General features: G+C 47.9%; 1 protein-coding gene across 1 annotated transcript; it reads left to right on the forward strand.

Annotated features, from left to right (window-relative positions):
- Positions 1-3638: 3638 nt before the first annotated feature.
- Positions 3639-6301, forward strand: Fjx1 (four-jointed box kinase 1). The gene has a single exon (XM_057780951.1). It carries the CDS (start codon positions 4077-4079, stop codon positions 5427-5429), a length of 1353 nt encoding a protein of 450 aa, XP_057636934.1. The 5' UTR covers positions 3639-4076; the 3' UTR covers positions 5430-6301.
- The last annotated feature ends 4697 nt before the right edge of the window (positions 6302-10998 follow it).

Raw genomic sequence — 10998 nt, forward strand, 5'->3', positions numbered from 1 at the left:
TTTCCCTCTCTTTCATTTGTCCTGTTTATCGGAGGAGTATTGCTTTATTGGGACAGAGTCTCACCAAGTAGCCCAGGCTGGCCTCCAACTTACAATCCTGCTTCCCTCTCCAGGAAAGAGGGATCTACTGATGTGTACCACCACATCCTGCTTCCTCTCTGACTTTCGGAGAAACATCAGAAAGGATGCACTTGGGCATCTCTATCATTGCAAAGGGTCTGTAACTAGGCAGAAAATTCAGCAAAAGTCAGAATGAAGTGGGTCAGGTGGAAAGGCAGCACTGAGTGGGTTACCTGCAGCTATGTGGAGGCTCCCGGCTTTTAACATGAGTTCCCTGGAGCCAGGCACAGGATGAATGCTGCCATCCTAGCCACCAAAGAAGCCGAAGGCACTGAGAAGAAAAGAACTTACGTTACACACTGAGGTCGGGACCACAGCCAGGACACAAAGACAGATCCTTCACCATTTTGCTCAGTAGCAACCCCAAAGAATGTTTCAAAGCAAACGTTAGTTTGAGTTGAATTTTTGATTTAATGCAATCATTTTTATCCTTGACATTGATATCTAAAACACACAAAAGGTTCTGGATCCTCAGCTATGCCACTTGCCAGTCATGTGACATCAGACCACTGACTTCCGGCTATGCTTGTGTTTTGCCATCTGTATGATGAGGACAATGATATTTATTGGGAGGGCGACATGGATAAATAAAGCCCACGCTGGGCCGAGTCCCACATCACACCCATAAGTGAGGACTCAGTAAGTGCCTGCTAATGCGGTTGTTATGGTTACTGTTAATATTTCACTTGAGCTGCATAACAACCTGTAAGTTAGGTGCGATTTATTATCCTCATTTCTCAAGTCGAGAAATTGAAACGCATGGAGGATAAGAACTAGCCTAAGGAACAAGTCGGAAAATGGAAATGCCTGACTCGGGAAGTCTTCCAGCTTTCCAGCCTCGGTCCTTGCTCCCAGCGCTCACCCTACCTCTTCTGTGTTGCCTAGAAAGTGCTGTTCTAAGAGTCTGACCATTGTTCACATAGGGCCCCAGGCAATTTTGGATATATTGGAGGTCTAAGCTCAAGGAATATTTTTTAAAGTCTTAAAAGAGCAAATAGGTTCCTATTTGGGGATAGCTGAGTGGTACCTCACCACTAAGCAACTGTCATAAGCTAAAAGGGGTAACATTTCCCTGTCACAGAGCTTCAGGGAAAGCATGTTTGAAGTCTTGGCGCTCCAAAGCTAAGGATCTCGGAGGGCTAACAGGGAAACAGAGGCACGTCTGTAAACATCAGCTACTCAAACGTCCACTGTAAATCCAACTGCTTTCTACTCTGCAGGACAGTTTGTGTGTGCTTCCTTTCTCCAGTTTATTCCTCTGGGTTTCTGCAGTTCTGCATTTTAACCGCTAAAGGTTTTGTGCGTACATCCTGCCCTGGTAAAGAGTATGCTTAGTCCTGGCTAAGACAAGGGTTGCTCAGTGGTAAAGCCAGCTCATCAAGATCTTAGCCTGTTCCTTCAGGCTTCGGTTTCTTCAGTGCTCTTGCAATGATGGTGAGGGCTTGGAATTTGAGATGGCTTGTTTTGAAGTCAACTTTCCCGACTAATAATCACATGTTGCTTCCCGTGCATTCCTTATACGGAGGCCTAACCAATACTTTATTCTTTTTAAGAACGTCAAAGAAAAGTTTCTTTGTGTCCTGTAGCAGTGGGCTATTTAAAGAAACAAACTTTGACAATGCTACTTGCAGAGTTTCATCTCATTCCAGATTAATCAGCAGACTGTTACTGGATACCCACTAAATGCCAGGCTTTGTGCCCTGGCCACTATTAAACAATGGGCAAGAGAGACTCCCCATGCCGTTTACAACAATGGATCATTGGGAGCTGCACATGCACAGCTTCTGCTAACAGCCAAAAACACAGAGCCACCAACCACTTTGAATTGTCCCATTGCCCTCAGGACATAACTTGGCCCACGGTGGCATTTAGTATTCTGAGTTTAACTTAATCACATACTATAAAATGCAGTTCTCTAATTAGATGATGTTCTGATTATGCCCACAAGGTGGCGATCTTGCTTACAGTTCGCCCACACTGAACCCAATGCAGGGAAGGCAACAAAACAAAACAACCACCACCCAGAAGTTAAATCAAAAGACAAAAATGAAATTCAATGAATTCGGTACTTATTTCATGCAATATACTATATTAGCTGGTAAATGAAATAAAAATTTGATAAGAGACAGTCTCTGCTCCCTAGGGAAAGAGGAGGGGTGAGCTTGCTCAAGGCAAGAAAAAAAGTACTTTTTAATGAATTAATATATTGTGTTGGATCTATATGGAAGGCATTGTAATTCTTTTATAAGATAAGAGCTATAAAAAGTCCTGTGGTCAGGAATACATTCAACAAAGACCCTACATTTAAGCCAGTACACACCGATGGGAAAGAAACCCACGAAGGTGTATGTCTTGGGTCAGTGCTGGGTCAGTGATGTCCTGGAAGGTTGATGTCTCTACACTGTCACAAGCATGACATGGTCTACCCTGTAACGCCAGAATAAATACACACAGTGCTGCAGCTGTAACACAGCTGAAACTTCTCCTGTGAACTGAGTGATATAAAAGGAGAGGGAACTAAAATGTGAAAGGAACCGATTTTAAACCCCGCTTGTGAGACTGGGGTTGAAACTCAGTGGCAGTGAACCTGCCTAGCAGCAGACGTCTCAGGACGGTTAACAACGCTGGCTCTCAGGAGGACTGCGCCCTCACAGCCCCAGTCTTGGGACTATGAATCTCCAATTTGGGATCTAGGATACAAGAAGGGAAAGGAGAGAGCCAGTTTGTTTCCGAGGGATTTCTTGGTAGATTGAACCTAGGAAGATCTGGACAAAGATGCATTGGTTTTTTAGGGTGGGTTTTTGTTTTGTGGTGTTTTTCCTCCACTGTGCCCCCTGCCCCCCGTGTGCCACTGCTCCTTTTTCCTTTGCACTAAACTAGTAAATCTAAATGTTATTTATTTTCCTTTGTTTGGGTGAAATTTATAATTGGAAATAAAGAGACCAAATAAACGACAACTTAAAAGTAAATTGAGAATGTTGGAAATGAATGTTTGTATCGGTCTATATGTCGATATTTCTATAGATTGAACTTTCTTTAAAAAGGGAAAACCAAGTGGCAAGTGACCAGAAGACCTGACTTGGATGTTCAACTTGCACAGCAAGATTTAATTCCCAGTATCCCTAGAAAAAGTCAGAGGCCAATCTCTTTGCTCTTGAGCCTACAGTGACCCATACTGGGGAGCTTGCTCTGGTAAAGGGTTGTAAGTTCAAAGTCATTGGCTACAGATGGTTCCTCTGCCGACTGGAGTCATATCCTCTAGGGCTCGAAACATTCCCGGGAATTTACATAAGGCAGTATGAATCACAGCAAGTGAGGCTGCAGAAATACCCGCCCTGATCCTTGCCCTGCAGCGCCTGGACTGCGGTGGGGCGTCTGTCTGAAGTTTCCAGGAGAGCAGACACAATCCAAGCAAGGGGACTAGGCGATCGCCCAACTCCCACGAGAGTGCTGGACGTGCGGCTACCTCCAGGCCCTAGATTTGGTCTCTGCCTCTCCCGCTCCGACGCCCCCGCACGGACGCCACCAGCCCAGCTTCCTCCCGGCCCCGAAGTCCTGGACCTAGCGTGGGGCCACCTCTCGCTCCTGGAAGGATCGGTTGCCGCTTTAAGGGAAAGAGGAGGGGAAGGGGCGGGGGAGTGGGGGGCGGGGAGAGGCGGCAGAGGAGGGGGAGGGGGGATCCCCCTCGCTCCCACGTGGTCCGGGCGCCTGTGAATCGCGCCTGCCGGAGGGTCTCACAGCGAAATACAAAAGCAGCTGGGAAGCCACGGCGAGGCGAGTTCCCAGCGCCCGAGCAGAGCGCTGGCCAGAGCCCCGCAGAGCTCGGCGGCCGCGATGGGGCTCCGGCACCCGAAGTCCCGGAGCCAGCCAGCAGCCCGGCCCGCCTCACCGCCCGCGTCCGGGCGCCCGGGCTTGGCTTGAAGAGGCGGCGGTGGCACCGGCGCGCCGGCAGGAGCATGGGGCGGAGGATGCGGAGCGCCGCCGCCGCCGCGGGGCTCTGGCTGCTGGCGTTGGGCTCGCTGCTGACGCTGTGGGGAGGGCTCCTGCCACCAAGGACCGAGCTGCCAGCCTCCTGGCCGCCCGAAGATCGACTCCCCAGGCATCCGACCCAGAGTGGCGGCCCCGCGCCCGAGCCGCGCTTCCCTCTGCCCCCGCCCCTAGCGTGGGACGCCCGCGGCGGCTCCCTGAAAACTTTCCGGGCGCTGCTCACCCTGGCGGCCGGCGCAGATAACCCGCCTGGGAGGCACCTGGACGATCACGGGCGGCACGTGCCAGCCGGGCTGCCCGAGCCCGCGGAGCGCACAGCGGTACACGGGGGCATCTTCTGGAGCCGCGGCCTGGAGGAGCAGGTGCCCCGGGGCTTTTCTGAAGCCCAGGCGGCAGCGTGGCTGGAGGTGGCGCGGGATGCTCGGGTAGTGGCCCTGGATCGCGGAGGCTGCGGACGCAGTTCCAACCGCCTAGCCCGCTTTGCCGACGGCACCCGTGCCTGTATACGCTATGGCATCAACCCGGAGCAGATCCAGGGTGAGGCCCTGTCCTACTACCTTGCGCGCCTGCTGGGCCTCCAGCGCCACGTGCCGCCGCTGGCACTGGCTCGGGTGGAGGCTCGGGACGCTCAGTGGGTGCAGGTGCAAGAGGAGCTGCGCGCCGCGCACTGGACCGAGGGCAGCGTGGTGAGCCTGACGCGCTGGCTGCCCAACCTCACCGACGTGGTGGTGCCCGAGCCCTGGCGATCAGAAGACGGCCGTCTGCGGCCCCTGCGCGACGCCGGGGGCGAGCTGACCAACCTTAGCCAGGCAGAGCTGGTGGACTTGGTACAATGGACCGATCTGATCCTCTTCGATTACCTGACGGCCAACTTCGACCGGCTCGTAAGCAACCTCTTCAGCTTGCAGTGGGACCCACGCGTTATGCACCGCGCTACGAGCAACCTGCACCGAGGACCGGGAGGGGCGTTGGTCTTTCTGGACAATGAGGCGGGTTTGGTACACGGTTACCGGGTGGCCGGCATGTGGGACAAGTATAATGAACCGCTGTTACAGTCAGTGTGTGTGTTCCGAGAGCGGACTGCTAGGCGGGTCTTGGAGCTGCACCGGGGTCAAGACGCCGCGGCCCGGCTGCTGCGCCTCTACACTCGCCACGAACCACGTTTCCCAGAGCTGGCCGAGCTCGCAGACCCCCATGCTCAGCTGCTACAGCGCCGCCTTGACTTCCTAGCCAAGCACATTTTGCACTGCAAGGCCAAGTACGGCCGCCGGCCCGGGGACTTAATGGCACTCCGAGGAAGAGAGGGAGTGGGTTATGAGTGATGGTTAGAGGGCTGTCTTCTCTGCCACTGGCTAGGACCAACCGGCCAACGCCCACACAGCGGCCTGATCGCGAAGCTGTCTAAAAACTTGTGTTTTTACCCACTTGCCCCTTTCTTTTCATGCCAGGCGGTTTCCTTTCCAAGTTCTGGAAGGGCAAACTCACTGAGGCGAGAATTATAACATTCCCTCCACCCAGCTTATAAAAGGGATTCTTTTCCGTGCTTGCGTGGAGATTGGATCCGAAGAAACTGGCTGCTGGGGTTTGGCCCCTGACTGGCAGTCTCTATGGGAGATGCAGACCATTCTTGTCGCTCTCTCCACCCCTTCCCAAAAAGGAAAACTTCCGTTTGAGCCCTTGAGCTAATCCTGCGATTTCCTATCAAACACGGTGGAAGCAGAGCGGGCTGTGACAAGGGCTGGTGGAGCCCCCTTCCTGTGTTCTCCCTTTGTTCCAGCGCCGCGATGGTGAGATAACTGTTCCAGGCTGAGGGACAGCTCTGGATAGGACAAAGAACAAGACTCCCCCACCTCTGGGAGCCCTACAGACCCTGACGATTTGTCTGACTCATTCCCCAGTTCTAGTCATTTTGGCCTGAAGGCTGTGAATTCAAAACTAGCTGTGTGCAGCAGAGTCAGTAATGAATCTCTTCCTGCTTCTCCCAGCTGACCAAAAATATGACAATGATGATGCTCACCAGAAGAAGAAAAAAAATCAATTCCATGCACTTTACTTTGTTTTTAATTTTTTAGTAAGAAAAACTTTTTTATTTGACAGATTTTGCCTTGTATGTATATATGTGCATAAATTGTGGTGTAAATAGACTAAACAAACTTATATTTCAATAAAAGGGAGTTTAAAGTTTAGAATTTAATTCTTGTGGCTTGATCTGATTGAGGCTCCTGACCTGTCTACTTCTGGAATACCGGTTTAGTTTTGTCTGGCTAATGGGTGTGCTTTGCAAAACAAAGCATGTAGCTCCACCCCCTTTGTGGCTGGGGAGTGAACAAAGGCGAGAGAGTGCCAGAGTCCCTGTCTCCGCTCAAAGGAACCTAGGACTGGAAAATTGAGTTCAGCCTAGAAGGGGAGGAAGGGAATAGGGAGAGATGAAAGAAAAAAATACTCCAGTTCCTAGCCAATAAAACTGATCTGAAAGGATTTTGCCGTAATATATTCCTATATTAATCATTTGGTAAGTATGATAGAACCAGATGTGCAGACTAAAACATGACGAATGCCCCCTTTTAAACTTGGCTGCCGTGGTCACGCGCTCCGGGCTTCCAACGTTGTAATTGCCCTGCAACTCACTGTGTGCAGATAATAACGGAGCACATACCGCAAACAGGTAGAGAGTGTTATAAATTAATTCTGCCTTTTAATCTCAGACATGCATTCCTCTGCATTCAAGAGATAATCTCCAACATCTGGACTCCTGGTGTTCTGTGGCTGTTGGGCTGCACGTCCTCTCAAGGAAGCCACTGGGACAAGAAAGGGTACAGTAAGTACTTTAGTCCCTGACATTTGGATTGTGGCCTTTGGGAATCTCAAAATCTAGAAAATTTGGATTGGTATCTGGACCCAAGTGACCTTGTCTATTACTTTTTCATTTAATGATCTTTAATCCAGGCAACTTTTAGTTACAACTCCAATAGCTTTTTATTTGACTTGCATTTGGAAACCTGGAGTTTTATAGACTCAGGAAAATATTAAGTCTCTGTGGGTTCCCCTTCTCACTCAACCCTGTAGCATAGTGTGTAATTTAACTATTTAATGTCATCTTTGTGTTTCCAGTGACTTACTCTAGCTTTAAGAAAGATACAGCTCATGAACTGTGGTGTAAGCCAGTTTTTTTTTTCAGAGACTAAATAGAGAATGTGCTGATAATGGCAAATACATCTCCTTTCAAGACACAGTGAGACCTCTGATAATTACGCTTTTGAAAAAGAGACATTTTTCATTTCTGGTGATGAATAACTAGATCTGCTGTTGAGGTTAATGGAGGCTGCTCCAAGAGAAGGCTAGACATTAGTCCACTGGCATTTTTCCTCAGCACGTTTCACTGAGGGAAACCGTGAGAAGACCTAAGTTTGGAGTTTCACCCGCTGCCCAGGAAATCCACCCTGCTCTGATACAGCTTCCTTGGGCAAGTTCTGGGCCAACGGCATTCTCCACATTCTTCCTGTGCTTCAGCTCCAAGCCCAGACTTGACCATGGGTAACCATGAACACAAAACAGCACGGTGTAAAGGGTTCTCAGATTTTCTAATGAAGCATATCTGCCCGTTGGCAAAAATCGGTTTAACTACATGGTAGCGTTGTTAAGGGAACCAAGGACTAATTATAGACAAAGGGCTTTAAGTGTTGGTATTCCTTGTGACTAGTCAGTAGACCGGGGCATCGAAGAACCCGTTAGCATTGTGTGATGCTCAATGCATGCTCCCAGGGATAAGTCATTTTTGAACTGGAGATGAGTTGGAAAAAGTAATGGGTTCTGCAGGGAGACCATAATCTGAATTCTGTCCCTCACATGCTTACCTTCAGCACGTCATTTAACTTCGCTCCCTCATCTGTGACATGGAGATTCAATCAGGAGTACTGTGGGATTTAAATGTTAACATATAAAACATACAAAGAAGACACACGCTTTAAAAAGAATCCTCAGCTCACATTCCTCTTAAAGGGGAAAAACAAAACCAACCTTTTCCCCCCTAACACTCCAGTAAATTTCTACTCGAGTTCTTTATCAAAGCCAAGTCTACCTGTTTCCAAGATCAAGATCAGTTTTGACGTGTGGTGATAAATTAACAAAGTGTTTGTTGAGAACCCTCTTCTAGCACTGTGTAAAACATTGGTTCAGTCAGCCAAGGGCCTAGGCTTGATTTCCACATGGTTTTAAGTGGGTGTTTTCAGAAACCAGCACACCCTATGTACCAAGGCAGCTGGACTAAAATACACGTGAGAGATTTAGAAGAGGAAAGAAAAAAATGTAGATGGCTCATTGCAAATCCATCACCTCTTCTGGAAAGCATCAGAGAGTGATGAATCTTTGCAAGAACAATCCTCTTCCCAATTCCTTCTGCCAAGAGAAAGCAGGCAGTTGACCTTCCTCCTTGGGTCTGACTGTTAATTAATTCACTGTGCCGGAGACATAGTTCTAAACTCTATTAAGTATGCTCGCACTCCTGTCTTCAAATCAGAAAGAAAAGCAAATTATTTTAGCACATCTCGACACTTCGCAGCCCTCTGACTACGACTGTAGCTAGGAAAGACCTCTGCAACCTGGAAGCTGATGGTGCGAACTAAATGAGTAAATATTTACGATATTTTCAGAAGAGTGCCTGGCACACAGGAACCACAAGAGGGATTTATTGATGTGGTAGAACATTCCTCCTCTGAGTCAAAACCTGAGACACTTTGGATGCCAGGAAAGATCCTCTCATAACTCAGTCTTATCACTGTTAACAGAACACTTTATGCAGCCTAGAGCGCATGAGTCTGGTAAGAGTTACACAGAGCTCATGGTTGCCAGTAGGCCACTATTTCTGGAGATGCCCTCTATGATAGAGTCAGCATGGGGCCTCCCCCCTTTCTTACAGCAGGCTGTAGTTCTATTTCTCATGTGGCCTGTCAGCTTTGGGGAGCAATGAGCTGTGGAATTTTTGCAGGCTCCCGAGTTAGCAGGAGTTATTTATGAGTCATGGATCATCTGACCTTGGGTACCCGTTGCCCCTCCATGTACCTGCCTCATCCCACACAACCACTGATCCCAAATAATAGAAGGGCAGAGGCGTGTGAGGGAAGGAGGAAAGAAAGCCCAGTGACTCCAGGAAAGACCAGCACATCAGCTGCTGCAGTGTCTAAAAACTCCTTTAGTTACTGCTCTCAACACTACCTGATCAAAGCACCTTAAGGGAAGGAGAGTCTGGGAGGGGAGTGTGTTGTGGAAGGAAAGTCAGGTGACCGGAGTGTAAGGCAGGTGTCACATTGCATAGGCAGTCAGGAAGCAGCAAGGGTTGTGTCTGGTACTTGGCTTACTTTTTCCTTTATAGCCAGTTCATAAACCATGTTGCCCACACTTAGGGTAGCTCTTGCCTCTTCAACTTAACCTGGGAAACATCTTCATAGACATGACTAGAAATATGTCTCCTAGGTGGTTCTGGATCCTGTCAAGTTGACAGCCAACCTCCACAGAAGCAAATCACCTCCAAGCATATTTTGGTGAAGCAAGTTTAAAGGAAAGGATTCTGGGAGTCGGGAGACCCAGGCTCCTTCTGGCTTCTGATTTGAGAAAGTCATTCTTCTCCCCTGTCTGACTCCCGTTCTTTTACACGAAAGAAGGTTAGTTACATGACGAATCTATTAGTTTCCGGAATCACAGTATGATATACTTTACATTGTGACCTAAGACAGACAGATGGACACACACACACACAAAAGAAATAAAAGTCTCAGTAAACAATATGTGTGACACATTTTTTATGTTTTATTCAATTATGCTCTGTCCTTTTTCTCAGCTTCCAAGTGCTAATTGGAACCCTCTAAACTGCTTTCCTAACCGATCAGAGGGGCACAACCTACACAATACAAACCCTGGCTTACCTCCTCACTAAGCTCCTTCCCAGCTCTCAAACTCTGGGGAAATTCCATTTACAACCAGTTTATAACCCACTGCCTTTTCCCCCAAAGGGAATACAAAAAGGCTTCAATTCTGTAGACTGAAAAAAAGGAGAAAGGGCTTCGTTGAAAATGTAGCTGAGAGAACCACTCGGCATCTTCCGTGGGGTCTCTTCATAAATACCTCTAAACGTGGGAGGCAACGTCTAGTCTGCTCTGAGCATGTATGAGCAAATAACGCTTTGAAGTTAAAAAAAAAAAAGAAAACAATAATTCTTTGCATCTCTGCCTCCACGCAGCCCAAGGTCGGCTCAGGAGGACAGTTTCTTGTCTGTGTATTCATAAAGATCAGATGTAAAGTCATCATTTTTTAATGCGACTGTTTTACCAGTTTCTCTTTCTGTGTCCTGCTGTGGGGGAAACTGCATTAATAAACTATGTCTCAATGCTGCCTAGCTGGGATTTTTTTTCTCTGCAGGACTCCACCAAATATAGCAAAGGAATGCTTATTTTATTTATCTTTTCAACTCTATTTCCACTTCAGATATGTCTTCTTGGCAGTTTTGAATTTTTCTCTTAATGGCACTTTATTAATTTTTGGGAGACTAAGGAACTAATTGTTTGTTGAAGAAACAACCACAAAAATTATTTCCTCCCTTTCTTGGGTGCCATATGGTATCTTTTATGGTTTTAATAGTTATTTTATTTCTCATCCAGAAAAGTTAAGTAGCTTATAGAGCTCTCGTTTTTCTCGTACCAGCAGATTCGGCTCTGCTGAGAAATTGTGGGTTTTAATAGAAACATGTCACTTTTAAGCCAATGGCTCTATATTCTGCAGCTGTCTCTGCCTGCTGTTTATAGCTTCCTGGAGATGACTTTTTTTTCTTTAATGTCCATTAAAGATTTTGTCCCATTCTATAAATGGCCTGAAAAGGTAAGATTAAGAGACTGACCACAG

The sequence above is a fragment of the Chionomys nivalis genome, chromosome 9 (assembly GCF_950005125.1).
Source record: "Chionomys nivalis chromosome 9, mChiNiv1.1, whole genome shotgun sequence".
Classification (NCBI taxonomy): Eukaryota; Metazoa; Chordata; class Mammalia; order Rodentia; family Cricetidae; genus Chionomys; species Chionomys nivalis.